We start from the raw sequence: 20,893 nt of genomic DNA, 5'->3' as shown, positions 1-20,893 counted from the left end.
CTGAATCTAAATAAACAAATAAGCCAATAGCAATAACGAAAAGATATTTAAAAACCTGAACACAAAACTCTTTAGACCCATCTTTTATCAGAATGTTTCACTGATTTTTTTTGTGACTTTTTTATGACATTGACTTGCTAATTTTCTGCCCTGTTGTTACTTTCTAGGTTGTTGCATGTCATGTTAAATATTGTGGCTTCTTCTTTCATTATGCTGTCATAATGCCATGTGAGTTAAATACTTAAGTATGTATTTTCTAGTAGCATACTCTTTATGAAGTTCCGAAATACAAAGTTAGGGTGCGAAAATAAAGAACAGAAGACGGCACCATGGAGAAATCAAGAAATGTCATTATGTGATTTGTTCTTTTAGTATAATTCCAGCACCCAGCACAATGGAATGTAATCGTAGGCACTCAATAATGGTTTGTTGAATGAGTGAATATACAGTCTTTTTTTCCTATCCTCAAAAACTGAACTGTGTGAATTAACATTCAGAAAACTTTACATTTATCATCACAAAGATTTATGATAAATTGTATCACTGCCAATTAATGAGCTACTAAGAGGTAGTTTCTAAAATATGATAAATTCTATGCATATTAAGAAATTTAACCTTTCTTTTGGTCATACACACATCTAATTTTCTTTAGCAGGATACTAGTTCTAAGAAACCCTTCCTCAGCATGTTTGTTCTGTTCCTATAACTATACCCACAAAACTGAAAAACTTTATCTTTCAAAATAGCTTGAGTCTTGTCTTTTTCTTCCTTCTCACTGCTCCATTTTCAATTATTAGGGAAATTTACTTGTCAAGAAGATCTTTTGTTAATATCGTATTTTTGTATTAAAGTCAATTCTGAGAAGGGCAATTCCATAATAAGCATGAAATCCCTCACAGATGTGTCACTTCCACTCCAAGTGATGTCTTAGGCTACTGTAGGCAATTTTACAAGTATTAGATGGTTCAAAGCACAAGAAAAGTTTTTGCTATTTTTCAGTAGAACTGAAACTTCAGGATTGAATTAATTCACTTTACATGTTAAGCAAATGCTAATAAAGCGAAAGCAAAATTAACCTGTTTTCTAAAGAGATAATCTTAAAATTTATTTACTGCCATCTTTATCATTACTGTAACCTGGTCATACTATAAAACATTACCTACTAAGATACTCAGGATGTTACATGCTATAAATTAAATAGTAAATAAATGCCTATTATTAATGTGAGTAAATGCCAAAGAAGGAAGACTTAGGAGGCCCAAACAATGTTCTACATACAAGAACCAAAAAACATTGAAATGTGCTTAAAGAAAGAGTACATAAACAAATTGATGTTTACTCATTTAAAAGCTACTTAAAAGATTATTCATCTAAGGACTAATGGTCCAGCTGTTTTTCCTCATCTCAATCAAAGCAGGTTGATTCAATGTAAACACTTAAGGATTTTTAAATGCTATGTTAAGACATGATGTATAACTTGATCACATTAGAGTGTCTTTCCTAGTTGTATGAAATTTTCTATAGAACTTATGATTTTATGTGGGGTCAACTAAGAAATTTAGCAGAAATCAAAAGCTGATCATGGTTTTCAGAGGAAATATCTTTACTAAGATACAAGGAAGTAATAAACAGAAAAATGTAACGCGTGCAGCAAAAATACTCTAAAAACACATTTTAAAACAATTCAAAGAGCAAGAGTGCAATTTATCTTTAAATCTCTGTAAGGGTTCCCCCTGCCCAGATAAGAGGAATTAATAATCTGTACTTTCTCCATATGACAGTTCTATATTTGAAGGGTTTAATGTAATTTCATGGTGAGTTTACTTAGTGTGCAGGTGCGTGTGTTTGGCATGTGAAGAGAGAGCAGCTGGAAAAAATAATATAAAAAGGAAGAATAAAAATGTAAAGGTAGGAAATTTCAGGGGATCAACTCTTTTCAGTGCATGCTTCCATGCAGAATGACCTGTACCATCCCGAGAAAAAATAAGCAACTTTCCTTTTCTCAACCTGTAAAATAATTTCACACAGCTTCTTTTATAACAATCTCTCTGTCAATGTCATCTTGACACTCTAACCAGTTTTAGCAGGTCTTGGCAAACAGGGAGATAGTACTACACAGTTTAGGCTTTCTGTGCCATATGGTCTCTGCTGCAATTATTCAACTCTGCTCTTGTGCAAAAGCAACCACAGATTACATACAATGAAAGAGTGTGGCTGTGTTTCAATAAAACTTTATTTCTGAACACTGAAATTTTAGTTTCATATAACGTTCCACATGCTACAGTAAAATATTCTTTTGACTTCCCCCCCTACCATTTAAAAATGCAAAAATCATTCCTAGGTCATGGACCCACAAGAGAGAAACAGGATTTGGCCCAAGGGCTGTAGTTTGTTGACCCCTGAGTTATAGCATTAATTTAATGAACAGAAAAGTGAAAATATCCCAAAGACAATTCACCAACATATAAAGAAGTGTTAGTTTAGAACTAAAGCTGGAATCAAAACACTGATCTTAAAGGCCTGTAAAATCACAATTATCTAATTCATTATTTGTTATCCCATTTCATACTAGTCTTATTTCAGCATTCAGGAAATTACTAAACATTGAAAAACTATTCTTCAAAAGACATTGCTTTCTGACTTGATTTAAACATTTTTCTTAATAAAAATACAGTCTTATTTTACATGATACCTCCTCCCTTAACTTTTTCCACATCAAATAATACCAACTTTTTTTTTTTGTTAGCACAGCAAGTACTCATCATATTCCTTCTACTTCATCATCTTTCTTCTTAGTACACTGATGTGCCAGTAATCTGTTTTCATAAGGCATCTTCCCTTTTACTGTTTGTTAAAGTGTTTCAAAAAATTAACGTATTTGATTACCCCAAACCTATCTGTATATATTTGTAGATGAATGGAAATTTACCAGGGTATTATATGGACTGACTTAAAATACAAAATTTGTGGCTTTGAGGTATTTTTATTCCTCTCATTTCTTTTTTGTCTTTATTTCGTAAGCACTTATCTACTTTTTTTCTGAATGTTTTAACATTTAAGCTTCTTTCCAGGGCTCAAGATGATAATTTTATTATTATTAAAATTACTAAAAACAAATTTAGGGTTCAGAATACTTAAGCTCTGTACAAAGTACAGAAAAAGATGATACATTGTTAATTTACAAGAATCAAGTGCATCCTACATTCTGCTATAGAAGAATCCATGTAAAATAAAAAAGTATGGTTTCACATGAGAAATAAAAACAAAACTATTCTAAAAATAATTGCTTAATAGAATATTCAACTTTATATCATTGATTATATGTAATAAATAAAAACACAGGGTTCTTTCCTCTAAAAAACATAATATATCATATAGATGATACCAGTTGAAGCACTGATTTAATTAAATCCTTATTCCAAATTTCTGAATGATCTCACCTTTTTCAACTATTAAATATTTAAGTGGTGACATGGTTCTGAATCTTTCATCTCTCTGAAATATTTAGCAATGTTTCAATGAATTAAAAAGCACTCATATACTTGCTCTTCTGTGGAAATAATAAATTTCCATAAAACGAAATGGTCACTATATGCCAATTTATTTCATTTTAGAAACAAAATCTGTTGATACAGCCTATGGTACTGAGAATAACTTTATCTCTAAGTAACAGTTTTTAACATACAAGGCATATTTTAAGGTGTGCTCAGACATGGCTGACTCTTTTGCAACCCCATGGACTGTAGACTGTCAGGTTCATCTGTCCATGGGATTCTCCCAGCAGGAATACTGGAGTGGGTTGCCATTACCTCCTCCACCTTCCTGACCCACGGATTGAACCTGTGTCTCCTGCAGCTCCTACATTGGTAGATGGATTCTTTACCACTGAGCCACCTAGGAAGCCATTATTTTAAAGCATTCTGGGGGAATTAACAGGAAAGGAGAAAACCTGAACATTCAGCCGAGATTTGATTTGTATCTTTTCTTAGCTGAACTCTGTAGAGAAGATACCATTATTTGCCTTTTGACAATTAAAAAAAATTTTTTTGCCTATTATTCCAGTTAACAGGAATCTTAGGATGATATACTTTATAGTCAATCTTTTCAGAAAAAAGGTAGGACAAAGTGTGACGCAGTGAAATTAAACAAAAGGTGAGGACACTGAGACTAGTTACTATGTACTCCTCCTTGCAGTATAGGTATTGAAGAAACTGGAGTGGCATGAGAACCCAATTTTCAAAGCACAGAGCTTTCATTAAACCTAATCTAACATGAACACCCTACCATATAGACCTTAGCAAGTCTAATTTTCTGATCTTGGTTTCATTGAAAGAAAAATAATAACACTTCCTATGACTGGTTAGGGAAGAATATGGCACTACATACATACATTATGAGACTCATTTTAGGAATTTCTAGAATGATATCCAGATGTATCTAGACTTATTTAATTATAAAATTAATAAAAATCTTTTAAATTTCTAGAACACTGGAATAGATTCTGGGAATGACTGTGGATGAGTTTTCAAATTCTCTAAGAATATGACTGAAAAGAAGGACTGGCTCAAAAGAAAGAAGTAGAAAAATGAGACACATATTAATTTCCTCCTCTGTTTAGCAATCAGTATTTAATGATTGATATTATTAAAAACTGAACTTTAGTAATCAGAAATTTCATGAAGAGATACACATAATACATAGAGTATATAATTTTAAAAAAAGCAGAGAAAACAGAATTTTCATAGCACTAGTATTTTTTATTCTATCCTTCATAACTATTATAGCAATATGAATTAAAAGTATGGCAATAATCTTAGGAGAAGTAAATCAGACCTAAGATTCTTAGGAACTTCTTTTTAAAGCCCCAGAAATAGGAGACTGAGGTTAAATAGAGCCAGAAATTATTTACTGCAATATTTTTGTTTTTATTCTATTTTATTTATACCATATACCATTTCAGAGATTTTAATTCTATTTATCTTGAAAAGATATACTCAGGAGAAGGACCAAGCATTCTGAGCCTGAACTAATCAGTCAGAAAAATACTATTGTTAGTATGCCTATATGATGTGTGGACAGCACTGACTATAAGATATTGTTCTCCTTCAAAGTGTTGTCCTGGGTCATGAGATTAGCCATTATCTCAATTATTTGTAAGATGTTACATAACAGTGTTCATAGTGAAGATTCTTACTGCCTGGTTTTCTTATTTTTAGGTAAAAAAAAAAAAAACACAAACAAACCCAGTATCTTAGTTATTCCCAAAGAGTCTGAGTTAAAAGAAGTCTATTTACTCAGAACAGACGTATCTACTTGCCAAATTACCCATAATGAGACTCTAACATTGAATATTTTCCTTGACAACTGAAATGGAATCATCAAGGTTCTATAACTTGGATCCAGCACATAATTTAGAATCCTGCTGACACATCCAACAAGGGTCAGAAGACACAGTCAATGGAAAAAGCTCCAAATGAAGTCTCATGAAAAGATCCTCAGAAAATTATACAATTGTGTAAGAAACACAGATTTTTTGGGGAAAAAAAGTTTTTAATTTGCATTGGAGCCAGAGTGCTATTAAATCAAATGCAATGTTGCTGTGGCTAAAGGTCATCTACCCTGCCAGTTTAATCTTTATTTCATAAATGTGAGCATGAAGCTACAGCTCAAAAAGAAAGAAAGAGATAGGGAGAAAGAGACAGAAAGTAAAAAAAATGGAGATGAGAGGACAAACCAATCTGATTTGGAATTACCAGTCAGCAGAAGTTTGGGGAAAAAAAAATCACCGAGTGAAATCGTACATTTACTCTGAGAGAGTATCCTTTCACATTGCCTTCTAGGTGATCTCTGAGCTCCTCCAGCTTTCGATGGAGCTACATGTAAACATCAGAAAATGAATTGAAAAAGCAACTTGTTCTCTTTTCAGTTTTCCTTTTTCCTTTTAAAAATAAGATCATAGCATTATACATTCCTCACTGCCTTTGGCAAACATCTCAAAACATCAAAGATCTTTGTACAATGCAAGAATACATGCTCAATAAACCGTGACTAGGAAGAGAATATTTTAATTAAAGCATCTTTTCTCCCCAAAGTGTTAGAGAAAATAAATACCATAACTATTCTTATAATTCCCTACAGATTCACTTTTAAAGCTTTCTATTTTGCAGAAATATGGAAAAAAGATACTTAAGAACCATGAAATTTGCCTTTCTTTCCCAAACACACTTTATGATTTAAGGCTTCATCCATATCCAAGTAAACGGACTGAACCCTAAAATGTGTATTTTGTTCTTAAATGTATTTATGTGTATATACATAATCATATTGTATATACACTTAAAAACAATAAACATATAATGACAACTTGAAGTTCTATACATCCAAAAGCTTAACTTCAAGAGCAACACAGGTGTACTCGCACATATAATCCAGTTTACAGCAGATGGTGCTGCGGTTATGAATGCTATTTAATCTTTATTTCACTATCAGTCATTTCCAAAAAGTTATGTCAAACTGCACCTTCTCACTTGAATCTGAGTTATAATCCAGTTTCAACAATAATGGATCTATGTCCCCTTAAAAATTAAAATATGATACCTCACAGGTAGACAGTGAGGAATGCTACTGATATATCATCAAGATACATAAAGTCATATTTTCTGACTAAATAATTTTTGTTTGCCTTGCTTTTGAAATAGGCATATAACCAACACTTCCAAGCCCCTCTGATTATTCTTAGTGAAATAATAACAAAAAAATGCTACCCAGTATATAGCAGTGTTAGAGAACAGAGAAGATGGCTTGTTTGGAATAAAAGACACAAACATACAGACACACCCTCATCCATGTGCACTCATGTGTGCACACATACAGATAAATAAACAACAACAAAAAGTAAAATTAAGAAGGCAGAAGAGGCAAGGAGAGGAAAGAGTACAGATATTAGTGCTTCATAAACTGTTAAATGGAAATAAATTGGAGGTGTGTATAATTTTTAAATGACTTAATATTAGCCTCAAAGTAGTTACTGAACATTGGGACATTCCAGAACAGTGATTTATGTCATTTTGATTAATTTAGCAGTTACTATTGCTGTTAGGACACATGGGATTGAGATAGAAGTGGCTAATTTTGAAGGAGGTTTCTTTGTGTATTTTTAAAATTCAGCAAAATTTCCAACTTGCATTTATGGTGGCAGCATTAAAAGTGATTAATTGGCTATGCCTAAGTCTCTTAAGGGTGATAAACTTATTTATCTTTTCATAGTGATTAAATGTTAGAGGATCGAGTGCCCAAGACATATTGACCAAATGGATATTTAACAACTACCAAATGGTACCATAAGATCAAAAATCTTAAGTGGTGTATTAGTAGGCCACATACACAAATGGGCAAACATTTAGATAAATATCAGTTTCTTTTGATTATTATATCAATTTTTAACTTTTGACAAAACAAAGGGGGTTAAGAGTGCTTACTATTAGCTATATGTGAGCTCACTATAATAGCATCATATGAAATTCCTTTTCTAATTCTTAAGATTATATATATATATGTGATATATGTTATTAACTCATAATAATTATTTTTCTGGAATGAACTACAAAATGGTAATGGCACTAAAATACACTTAATTACTTTTAACAACAAAAAAAGGGGGGATATAATAATCTGAAAATAAATGCTTGTTCTCTGTGTAACAGGAACTTAATACATAGTCAGTGACATCAATCAGAGGAACGGTTTACTCTGGAACCCCAAATTATAGGCACCTGAAATGAGGCAGGTGCCCTTTCTCTTGTTTGTGGTGCCACTCAAAGCTAGTTATTTGACAGCTTGCCTTCAGCTGGTTGCTCTATGTGTAGCTGAAACAAACAAAAAAAATATGACCCAACAGCCAATAAAAATACTAAAATAAAACAAAATGGGATGGTGAAAAATGGAAAAAGCCCCCTTCCTCCCTCCACCCTCCAAAAAGGAAGAAGTGTAGGCTATAGACGAAATCTTGCCAAAAAATGTTAGAAACATATTTACTTTGAGGGATCCAACTCTACTAGCAACTCCTTTGCTTTCATCCGGCCGTCTAATTTGCTACAATGAGGGAAGATGGGTAAAAAAGACAGAATAAAGAAAAAGTGAACTTAAAAATTTTTCTAAACATTAGTAAATAATACATGCAAAAACATCAATCGACTCTGAGATATGTCTTAGGAGGCCAAAGAGTTAAGTAACTAACCCAGAGGCTATATGACATGCTCTGCAAATAGGCAGGTTTCTAGAATTCAGTCTTTGTTACGACTCTGTTCCTAAGAGGAGGAAATGGGCACTTACTTTTGGTTATCTTGGGGACTTCTGATGAAGCAGTATCTGGAGTAGTGTTACATTTGCATTTGGCTTACAAAAAACAAAGAATTACAAATATACCTATGCAGAAAACTTTGTTTCTTCTAGTGTCTATTCCATTGTAATATCAGAAGACAACAGTGGTATTACTAGATGCATGAGTGTTCCATAAGTGGAGAGATTAGTCTTGACAAGCATCATTCTTGATAGGTGACAGAGTGAAGTTCCTCTGCTTGCTGACCCAAGCATTGAGGTTATTCAGCTGTCACTGAGGTTCCCAATTAAACAATTGTGCTGCCCAACCAGAAAATTTTAATGCCAGACCAAAGTTAGATACATTCACTCCCTCAAAACTTTCAGTTATTTCATCTGAATTTTCCTCTTGGGTAAGACAACAAGAAAGAAAATAAAACTGGTACTTTAGAAATTTGTTTTAAATCACTGTGTAAATGAGGAAAGGAAGATTCTAAACCCAAAGTGTTTTTATTAGATGCCTTTGCCTTTATTTTAATAGAGCTGTAACAATAACTAATATTTTATTTAAATAGAAAAAAAAAAACTGAAAAAAAGAGTCAGGGGAGACTGAAAGGAAGCTTCAGATCAAGTGCTTTTATATTATGGATTCCTTCATGTGCAGGATGATGGTCTCCATTCAGACCAGCACAGCTCAAGTTAGTTGTGATGGTCTTGCTTGTATTAGAAGGCAGTAGATGAAGTATCCATGTGATACCAAATTCCCAATGTTAAAGTCCTCAGGAAAAATAAGAAATCTGACCATATTACAAAATGATAATTTCTGGAGGCAGGCTGCTGTTGTATCTTTTTAACGATATCTTTGATAGCATAAAGAGATTGCTTAGGAATAATACTGAGAAAATTGGATTTTCACTTTGAAAAGAGCATCTTGGTCTATAAGATCTGACTCAACTTTTGGTTTTACTTGATATAGTTTTTTATTAATTCTTCAACATTAATTAAATGTTATATCCTAAAGATAATCACTGATCCTTACTCAACTTTTAGTTGAAAAAAACTCTCAAATTCAGAAACAATGGATACTAATTAGAATGGCAATGTTCTATAATAAAGGGCCTTTGATGGACAGTGTGTTCATAATGTCTAGTCATTTTCTCAAGCTATTTTATTTGATCTCAGAGAACATCTTTATATCAAAAGCTATTTTCCATTTTAAATTGATATTCACAATATCTTGATTATAAACTATGTAGTTATACATAAAAATAGTCTAATATCTCATGCTGCTTTCTAAAAATGCTTAGAAACTGAATTATTGTATATTAATAGTAACACCCCACATGAACACCATTTTCTACATTATCTTTTATATCTGGAAGGCTTAAAATTACATCAAGTCCAGCAACATGAGGTCAAGGTTACATAGGATGTTAATGACAAACCCAAGACCAACAACCGCCATTCCTGATTTCTACTTTAAAGTTGTACTCCCTTAATAGGCCTGGAAATAAATAGGCTGGAAAAAAACCTGATGTTTATAAGAGGCTGTATTAAGTATACATGTCCCTGTGTGTCTATTTGTCTATTTATCCAATTTATGTTATAAATTTTGTTACTATACTAATGCATGGAAGAAAATTTTCCTAAATCATTTCAATTCCAAATGCAAGTGCTAGTACAGAAGTTTAAAGAATGAAATATAAGAAAAGACAATCACCATGAACTCTGGATGTGAAAAACAGACTATACACCAAATTAAACAAAGATTTTTAGGAGTAGAGAGCTCATCTGTCAATGCTTGACATCGATTTTCTGTATTTAAATCTGAATGGAAAATTCTTAACTATCATAAGAGGAAGACTTTAGAAAACCAATGTGGTTATCAGCGCTACAAGTGGTTGTAATTCAAGTGTCATGTGATTTTTTTTTTTGCTCCTGACACAGGTAATAATTCCTAATATTGAAAAACTTCAGAAAGAATTTGAAAATATAAAATTTGAGTTGTAGAGAGAAGTCAAATCATAGATTTTAAAATATAATGCTCTCATTTATTCTAGTCAACACTTAATCATCAATTATGATGGAGTAGCATAAATAAAAGAAACTCATAGCTAATCCAGATACCTGATTACTTTTTTACTTTGATTAGAATTTAAAAGAAATCATAAAAGATTAGCATTTGGATAAAATGAAATTCATTCTTCATGATAATTATAAAAGTCTCACAATGATAGCTAATTTGATATATATTTTTATGTGAGACTAAACATTCTTCATCAATAAATAAAAGAGGTTAAACTGCAAATGTTTATACTACATATAAGATCACTGCAATATAAATGAAGTTTGAGAACTGGATGTAAAGAACTGTAGGGATTACAGGTTGATTAAAATTATTAGTTTACTTACATATATTGAAAACTAAATGTTACCTGCAAAACAAAAAACATCACTAATGATTTCTGTACCCTGAAGAAATCCTTCTGTAAATATTTTTTACTGAGATTGAAAACAAAATAAATTAGAGGATCAAAATCATTTCAATCTTCTATTCAGCCTCTCAGCTAGAATATATTAACAAGATATCCATTAAAAATTGTCTCAGAAGACTGCACTGTATCACTTCTTTGGCAGCATTCTGGGAATATTTCTTTAGGAATTAATTACTGGATAATCTACCCTAAGGAATTAATTATGAGGATGTGGCCTCTAAAGTTGTTGAAAGACTGCTACTTGTATTCATCTTTTTAAAATAAGAGCTTGAATCATAGATATATTATCCAACAAAAGAAAATGCCTGGATGTTCATATTGTTTGAGTTGTTGATTCCATTTGATTTAATCTGGTTCTCCGAAACTGAGCTCTGTAAATACTGTAAAAGTATTTCCATTATTAACAAAGCAGAAAATTACTCCATCTCACCCTTATCTCTCTTGCCAATAATAAGTAGTTGTAAGTAAAATGTCAATATTTTTTCAAAGGCAAACATACAAGATTTTGGAGTATAAAATCATCTTTATATTAATTTTTGAAACAAAATATGAAATTTCAAGAAATTTTTGGATTGTAAAAGTCATGTTAAGGTAAGTGCTCATATGACAAGTAGATGCATTAATACTTCTTTTTAGTGGCAAGATTTTGGTGAAGAATTATGAGAAAAGGTTACATATTTTATATATTTGTTTATTGATGAGAGAACTCAGGTCTTAGGATCAGTAGCTTTCTGGAGACCTATAGATAAAAAAAAGTAAATAGTCGGTATTAAATTCTCTGACTCTGAGATCTCTTCATTAAATTTGGGCTCTCATCTACAGAATGACTTATGTAGACTTCCCCTTTTTCTCCCCTAATATATTTTGTATTGATTTAGATTAAGATTATATAGATTAAAAAAACAGTTCTGCTTGTCGTAGGGATTGAATTGTTTTGTTTTTAGAAATTTACGTTTAAAACTACCTTGAGAAACAGACATTTTTAATGTGCCACTTTTTAAAAAAAGCATGGGTATCACTGACAGGAAGTAAAACTTTTTTCTTAGAAATGGTCTTCTAACCAATATCACTTAATATATATTGATACATAGACTGCTTCTGATAGTTATGATTGGAGAAGGTTTTTAAAAAGTTTTACTTGAGAATTCAAAATTTAAAAAAATTTGTGAATAAAGAAATTCTTTTGGGGATCTGGTTAATATTTCAATTCACTATATTTTAGGCCTTTCAGTAAAGCTGGTGCTTCGTTGTAAAATAATTCTGTTTCACGCGTGATTTATTAAGGCAAAGTAAAAAAGAAGGAAGGAAGAAACGAAAATAAGAGAAGCAGTAATTCTGTGTGTCAAGAAAAAATAATCTAATGCATTTCTAGAGAAAGGCAAACCAATAAAAGGATAGAGACGATCAAGGAAATACTGCAAAAAATAGTGATGAAATAAGGAGTCAAAAATAAGAATCTTGGTAGCAAGTCACAGATCTACCAACTGCCCCCGGCTTACAAAAAATTTGTATACTTAGGAAATCCTTTATTTTAAAGGCTATGATTTCTAATGGTTTATTATCATTTCAAATATTTTTATTTTACTACACATTTATTTATTACACATATTATTTTGATCCCTAAGTTTCTATGATAGCTTTGATTTTGAAATAATGCAATCTATACAAAATTAGAGTTTTAAGCATGCTATTTCTTGCCTACTATCTAGAAAATAATTCAATCCATGATCTTTTTTCCCCAAATTTCTTATCTGTCTATAAAGAAAGTAAGAAGCCCATTATAGGTGCAGTATAAAAGAGTTATTAGGTACTTTGGAATAGATAACTTTTAAATAGTATAGTGTATGTTCTGAAGAATTATTTATTATTTATATAGGAGACAGAAAAAAGTTTGTATACAAACTTCAACTGAAATATAATTTTCTATCCAATAAGATTAGGAATAGAATGGTTTAGCCTGCATATAAAAATACCCTGGTATAAATAAAATTAGAAACACAAGCGAATAGTTGGCTTTATGAAGCAGGCAAAAGACATCCAACCTTGTCATTACCAAATTCTGTCTAAATAAAAAACCAGAAAAACATATTTTTCTGCTCTAGTAACAAATTTAGATTATAAAATAACCTATAATTTAATCTCTATGCAATTTTGTTTACTACTTTTTTATACTATATATTTTATTTGGAGCATTTTCCCATGCCATTAAATATTCTTAAATATGACTTTTTAGTCATATATATGTATATATGATATATACATATATATCATAAGTTATTTAACCACAGACATTAAGGTTGATTCTGTTTCATGAATACGAATAATGCTCTGATAAATAATCTTATAATTAAGTCTTTCATTCTCCGTTTGATAATTTCCACCAAAAAATTTCTGGAAATATTACCACTGGTTAAACGAAATATTTTAAAAATATATAGCTTGCTTGCAATGTCATACAAATTTATATTTCTGCTAGTGTGACTAGGAATATTCATGTCGCTGCTCATTATAGCAGTGATTATAACTTAAAAATAGTTATCAATTTGACTACAAAAATTTTAATAGATTTCTAGTAAGAATACATTTTCCCCCACATATTTCTTTGCTGATTTTCTCTTTTTTTTATGAAACAGCTATTTACTGTTTCATAAAGGGCTAAGTAAACAGCCCTTTACTCATTTTATTTATTTTTTACCCTATAAGATGAGAAGAGCTCTTTTAGGCTATCAAAGCTTTGATAGATTTGTTGTAATTTTTTTCCCACATCTGCTCCACTATAAGATCTTTAAAGTCAGGTTCAGTAAGTCTATCCACTACTATACTTCTAAAACCTGGCACAGTATTTGACATAATGTACACTAAAAATACTCATTGAATGGATTTCTGAATTAACGTGTGTTGTATCTTTAATGAAAGTAGATTGAAAAGGGAGAGGAGATCATCCTGAAGTTTTGGGCAAGAAAATACCTGGCAAATTTTGGAATATGTATCATTTAAAAATATAAAGATCTGAGAAATAATTTAGTTTGGGATATGCTCTCTAGTAAAGTCATGAAAGAGACATGGCCAGTTAACTATATAGATTTGAATTATGGCTATATCTAATAAATTCTGCTACTGAAATAATGATGGGACAGATTATTTTGTTGAGCTGCTTTTACACAAAACATACCTTAAACTTTTAGAAAAAAGTTGATAGGAATCAAAGATATTAAATTAAGCTGACAGTATTCTTAATTTCATTATTCCTTGTATTTCTACAGCTTTCAGTCCCCTATCATCCAAAAACTTAGACAAATGCTAGTGAATATGAAGAGAAAACAATATTTCATTTAATAGAGACAAAGCTTGAACTAAATGAAACAGGTCTTAAACAAAGTTAGAATATTTTCAGTTAATAATCTTTATGTAGCAGCATGAAATGGGAAACCTGAAATAAATGTAAGTTATTTTACATTAATTGGACATTAACATAATATCAGAGAGAAGGGCTAAAGCGAAGGATAATATTTATTCAGTCAGTATAGAAACTTATTTCAAAGGAACAGAATTATAGACCTACAAGCGTCTTTAGAGGCTACTTAACTTACTATCATGATGTTACAGATATAGAAACTGAGGTCTACGAGTTCTAACAAAGTTATAAAGTGGCAGACCAGGGCTTAATATTTAGTGCCTGAAAGAGCAGTACTTTTACATACTCAATATTGTTGACTCTTCAAATAACTTTGGATTTATAATTTTTAAAAATCCATTAGTAAATCAGTCAAATGCAAATGTTAGAAACTGCTTCTTCCAGAATATTAAAACTGAATTCATGAAGATACAAAAATGATCCTTATGAATTATGGGAACCATGGGCCTAAAAGTCTGGCATATACTTCCAACAAAGGTAGAATTAATACAAGTTGCTATGTTTAATTAAGAGAAGACTCTAAAACATTTAACTTCCAAAAGATTATCACAGCATTATTTGTAAGACTAGGAAATAGGTAACAACTAGAATATGCAAAATAGGGACTGGTGAAAAAAACTATGCCCACAAATTAGAATATTGAACAAAGATTGATATTAATGTTGTAAAAGAATTTAAAAACATGGAAACATGTTCATGACATAGAAAGGAAAGAATGTTGCTAAATGTATGAGATAGGTTATAATATTTATATTATATATATTTCATATATATTTAATGTATTGTATATATTTAATAACAATAGCTCATATTTAGTGATCATTTCCTATATTTCAAATACTGTAGTAAATGATTTATATGCATTTTAAAATTTAAACCTTAAAATAACCCTATGAGGCAAATGGTATTATTATTTTTCATTTTATAGATGAGATAAATAAGGTTATAGAGATGAAGTAATGTTCTGAAAGCCATACATATAGTAACTGGAAAAGCTGAGATTCAAGGCTAAGCCTGTCAGATTCCAGAACCTGAGCTCTTAATCACTGCCTTCTTATCATGATCCATTTATATAAAATATTTGAATGCATAGGAAAATAAACCCAGGATGATATAAGCAGAGTTTTAACAGCTGTTATTTATTAAAGGTGATCTTACAGGAATTCTCTTTGTTTTTTCTTATATTAATTTTTAAAAATTTCTAAAATGATCATGTATATTACTTTTCTTAAATAATAATAAAAAAAAGACCATGGTGCTTGTAGACTGTCTAACCTATAAAACTGTTAACTATTAGTTAATACTTTCTGGTTAACTATATATTCTCAGATGAGCTAATCAAATTTCATTTACAGCTCAGACTTCAATGTGGTGATTGTACACTTCACAGTTAAGTTATACTTAGTTTCAATGATAAATTAATTCTGTAAACATTAGATGCTAAGAAAAGGATGGGGGAAATTCCATTTTCAATTTTCATTGTACATAAAGGTAGAGAGGATGTTTAATCAGATGAATGAAGAAACAAAAATCAAGGTAAATCTTGTATACTTAGCAGAATGTCATGAAACAACCATTTAAAATAATTTGTAAATTCAAAAGTCACAGCTAAAATATATTATTACTATCTGATTTCAGTTTTCTTCAAAATATGAAACAGTTTACCATACTGGAGAGTGCCTTTTCTATTAGAAAATACATGAAAACCCTTTATCTGAAGTCTCAAAAAATCTGTTTTTCTATCAAACTAGAATAAATAGCAAAACAAATGTTGTTAAAAAGGAGGAGAAACTAGACAATAATGAATGAGAGTAGAAATAAGTTACTCAAAAGTCTCTAGAACCCAGGCATTTAAAGTAAACAAGTAAAGTGGCCTGGAGCATATAAAGAAAGCCAGTTGAGTATTAATATATGTCATCTGGCCCAGAAATATTAACATTATTTTTTAGAAAGCTGAAAACTGTATTTTTATTTAAAAAATCTCATCAATTTAAAATGTTCCAAACTAATTATAAAAAAAGAAGTCATCCCCAAAGATATCCCTAATTAAAATTATCTTCCATCAACTAAGTTATAGCTTAAAAGAGGACTCTAAGTTATAGCTTAAAAGGAGATTCTAGGGAAACATTAGTTGCTGTACAAATATAGAATAGTTTCACATTGGAAATGAGTAAAGCTAGCTGGAGATGTATTTTCTGGTTGTCATCTTCAAAAGACGTTGTGAAATCTTCTATTATTTTGAGTCAGGGAGGAGAAACTCTGTTCCCTGTCCTAGAATTAATCTGGATCAGAGTCAGGGTGAGTCATTTATATTAAGCATGGTACTGGTGGTCATTGACATAAAGGATAAGATCTCTGGAATGAGAATACCACTGCAACATGGTCTAAACAAGAGAGACCCAGGATGCTTTGTAAGAAACATAAAGCACTCTGCTCATTTGATTATACAAAAGTCTGTTCCACAGACCTGTGAGGGTCCCTGAGATTCTTTCAGGGGTCCACAAGGCCAAATGACTTTAATAATAATACCAAGACATTATTTGCCTCTAACACTACGTTGACATTTGAAATGATGGTACAAAAGCAATGGTGGTTTGGTACTACAGTAGAAATCTAGGCAGTGGATACAAATAGTGTGAATAGTTATTGTATTATTCACCCCTACGTCCTAACACTTTCATTAACATTGTCCTCTCAATGAAACAGCAAATATTAATTCAATTTAATTAAAATTTGTCCATTGAGTGTGACAAAATAGGAAGAATGAAATAAAACACTTCTGTTGTATAACAAAGAATGACAAGTGTCTCAAGTTAAAGAACTTAGGCAACAGTTTGAGTTGCAAGCTGAACTAGCCAGGTTTTGCACAGAACACTATTTTTGCTTGAAACAATGTCTCACAAACTATGACTATTTAGACTTAGGTGTTTGATAGACATTTTCTTGAAAATGAATGAAAGGACACAGTCAATTTAGGGAACAAGAACAGGGTTTGTTGGCTTTTTTTTTGCCAAAGAAAAAACTCTGTTTTAAGCAAAAATTAAAATTATGGAAAATGGATATCACCATGAGCTCCCAATGCTTCCAAGGAGTTTTTAATGAGTTGGTGGTTATATTAATGAAAATGAATTTTTGATAAACACTTAGAAGAACTTATATTTTACATGTGATCAAAAAATACATTACAAAAACATACCTGGATATAAGATCCATTAAACATTCAGAACTGACCAATGAATTTTTTTTTCCCCAGAACAAACAACTTTTTATTAAGGTATAGCTGACTTACAATGTTGCATTAGTTTCAGATGTATAGCAAAGTGATTCCTTTATATATATATATATTCTTCTTCAGATTTTTTTCATTATAGGCTATTATAAGATATTGAATACAGTTCCCTATGCTATACAGTAGGTCTCTTTATCTATTTTATATATGGCAGTATGTCCAAAGAATTTTAATACATTGGAGAATGAATGGCTCCTGACAGGGCTAAATTCTACAATTCAACTAACTTTTAATATACTATCAACTGAACAATTCTGTTGCAGTGTCAAAGGATAGCCACAATTATATGAAAATGTTATTGAGATATTCCTTTCTTTTCTAACCACATAACTGTGTGAGGTTGGATTTGTTTCCTTCAACCAAAACAACATATTCCAACAGACTAAGTACAGAAGCAGATGTGAGAATCCAGCTATCTATTAAATCAGACATTGAAATGAATAGGAAAAAAGGTAAAACAATGCCATCCTTTCTAGTAGATTTTTTTAAATTTTGGAAAACATCATTTTTATCCTTAGAAATATTATTAAATTAACATAGAAAGGTCTTATTCTCAATTTAAAGCAAAAAAATAACATTTTAAAATTTTCTAAGTTTTAATTATCAGTGCAATAAATATCACCAGCCATGATTCACATAAATAAGCCTTTGAGGTACTCAATAATTCCTAAGCATGTGAAGGGGTCCTGGGACTATTAAGTTTGAGAACTGATGGATCTGACCAACAAAGTTGAGAATATTATTGCTCAGCAACCCTCATCTCCATGAGATTGTCAACCAAAACTTATATTTTTATGTCCAGAGATGCATTTTATTACACTAATTAATGTTATTAATTCAAAATGTTTTCCAACCTTTTTGGTGTTTGTTGACTCCACATGTAGAACCCATACACTTCTACAATGTCATTAATAGCTGAACAGTTGATGTGCCAATGTTGATATGACTTCAGACAAAAGTAAAGAAACCTGATGGTCAGTGTAGTTTTACTAGTTTTCTTTAGGCTCTCAAAAACAGTAGGAAATAACCTGCAGGCCTCAGTTAGTGCCTTGATTCAGGCTAGAATTGTAGAACTTCTTGAGTCTCCAAAGACTTGGGAACCAATGAACTAGCCATATTACACAATCATCTTGGCGTTCACAAAGGAAAGTGGTATTCATATGGAATAGTTGGTAAAAACTAATATCACTAGGAAAAAAAACTCAAGAGAAAATATTACCTTGATACTAGATCAAATAATGCCATTTTTATATGGAAAGGAAATTCACTTCCTTTGAGATATACACATTAGAAATTGTGAGTTAAGAAAATATTCTTTATCCAGAGTAATCTAAATTCCTTTGCTCAAAGGACAATAATAGAAGCCTAGAGAGGTTATAATTCTGCATTTTGTTTGAATATAAGATTAGACATTATTATTAAAGGAACACATACTCCATAAGGATACTTTAATATATATTTAAAAATTATTTTACAAACTTTAGTTAGATAGGAAAATTAATTTATATTTTCTTCCTAAGAAGAGAAAAAAAAACATGGTGGTTAGTCTGTGCACAAAGTCCTATTCTAACCTTTGAAGTACAAGGGAGTATGTGCAGAGATTATCTTTACTCATATATTTATTTTAGTCAAACTTCAGATGCTTAGGGAATAAAAGCAAAACTGAACTGGTCTTTGTAAAAAATTCTCTCGTTTTAATGACATTGACAGGGAGTGGTGAATTGATTGAAAGTCTGGATTTTTTTTCTTTAAAGTTCTGGATATTATTCTCTACATCAAGCCTCTTGATTCTAAAAGAGATGTTACTGCCTTTCATAACTGAAAAGCAGAACTTATTTCATTTGTGAATCATATTCACTTTAAAACAGAATTTGTTATAGAATTATGCTTTTAGCAAACCATTTTTTGGGAGTTGATCACCATTTTAGAATTTGAGTCCTCCAGAGATTGCCCATTCATACAATCTACATATTATTTGACTTTTTGGCTTAGGCACTGTTTTACTTAGGGCAATGTAAGACTAAAATCTCAAGTTTGTTGTTAAAATACATTTCACTGTGTCCTCAAACCAAAGGAGTGAAATCATTTGTCACTTCAGTTAGATTTCATGAAAAGAAAATATCTGATATTAAGGAGAAATGAATTTCCCCATATACAGAAAAATACTATGTCATCCCAGCAAACAAATTTTTGCTGGAGACAATGCCATTCTATACAGAACTTTAGAAAAGATAATATGCTATCTTTATGAGATTGTGACGAGCATACTGAAAAGGAAATCCAAACTTGGTTTGTTTGATAGATCATGTTTTCACTATAGGTGGAGAATCTTAATGGATTAAAGTACAATCTGGAAAAAATATTGCAGAGAGCAAATAAAATGTGATTTCAAAATAATTTGTAATATCAACATTATAGCTGTTGACCTAACAGGAATAGATGCATACATACAAATGGACAGGGAATTTCCAGCTTAAATGTTGCCCCCTAATAAAACGTTACAGAGGAAAAGGTTGGAACTGTTAGTTTTTAATCATAATTTGGTTATTTAAGCCTTTCATATTTTCACAAAGACTAGGATAAGTGTTTCTGATGGTTATTCCCAGAGTATTCTGTACTTCTGCTGATAAATCATAAAATTTATTACACTTTATTATAATTTATAGTTGCCTGCTTTATCTGTCTGTAAAGCCAAGAATAGTGTTATTTGCTCACCACTGCTTTCCCAGCACCAGGCAAAGACTTATTTAATAGTTAATAACCCTGTTGGGGAGGCAAGGATTACCAGTTTTATTATAGACAAAAAGCTCAGAGAAATTGAACAACTTAATGCAGTGTAGTTATTAGGTAGAGAAGTCAGTATTTGAAACCAGGACTTCTAATATTAAGTCAAGTGCTCTTTCTAGTGTTGGTCTTTTAAGACTGTATTGTATTTCCAGTGTAAGGAAAATGTATTTGCACATTTTTTTGCTGAACATGACAGACTGCATGCCTAATCTGAAACATGGGAGGGGGATTTTTATGGGGTTTGGCCAACAGTAATATGTACTAAATTATAAACATTCCATCCAAGATGTAGTAACAATAATGATGTCAGACTCAACTTGTGTTCTGATTTCGTGCTAGATAACATTCCTGGGATGTCTCATATCTTAGACTGCAAACATTCAAAACCAAAATGCATTAACAATTTTCCTTTGCTTTTTCATTCCTTAGTATAGTTAACAATATCATTTACCCAAAATTTAAATTAGAACCCTGACCTTCATTTTTATTTCTTCTCTGCCTTACATTTTTATGCTATAAAATTAATTTATCTAGAATATATTTATGTGCTAAAACCTATGGCCTTGAATTTTACTTAGTATGCAAAGGGAA

The 20,893-nt window shown here is 31.1% G+C and overlaps 1 protein-coding gene across 2 annotated transcripts in view; it reads right to left on the bottom strand.

Annotated features, from left to right (window-relative positions):
• The window catches only part of GPHN (gephyrin), a 526,040-nt gene that overhangs the window by 176,752 nt on the left and 328,395 nt on the right, over positions 1–20,893 (bottom strand). The window contains exon 10 of one of the 2 annotated variants that reach the window (XM_065940959.1): positions 8,035–8,091. The exons of the other annotated variant lie outside the window; for it this stretch is intronic. Within the exon in view, the coding sequence (XP_065797031.1) occupies positions 8,035–8,091 (57 nt within the window). The remainder of the gene's footprint in view (positions 1–8,034; positions 8,092–20,893) is intronic. 2 annotated transcript variants of the gene reach the window in all.

Source organism: Muntiacus reevesi, chromosome 7 (genome assembly GCF_963930625.1).
Source record: "Muntiacus reevesi chromosome 7, mMunRee1.1, whole genome shotgun sequence".
Taxonomy (NCBI): Eukaryota; Metazoa; Chordata; class Mammalia; order Artiodactyla; family Cervidae; genus Muntiacus; species Muntiacus reevesi.
The sequence above is the reverse complement of the archived record's forward strand: the minus strand, read 5'-3'. Positions and strand labels throughout refer to the sequence as shown.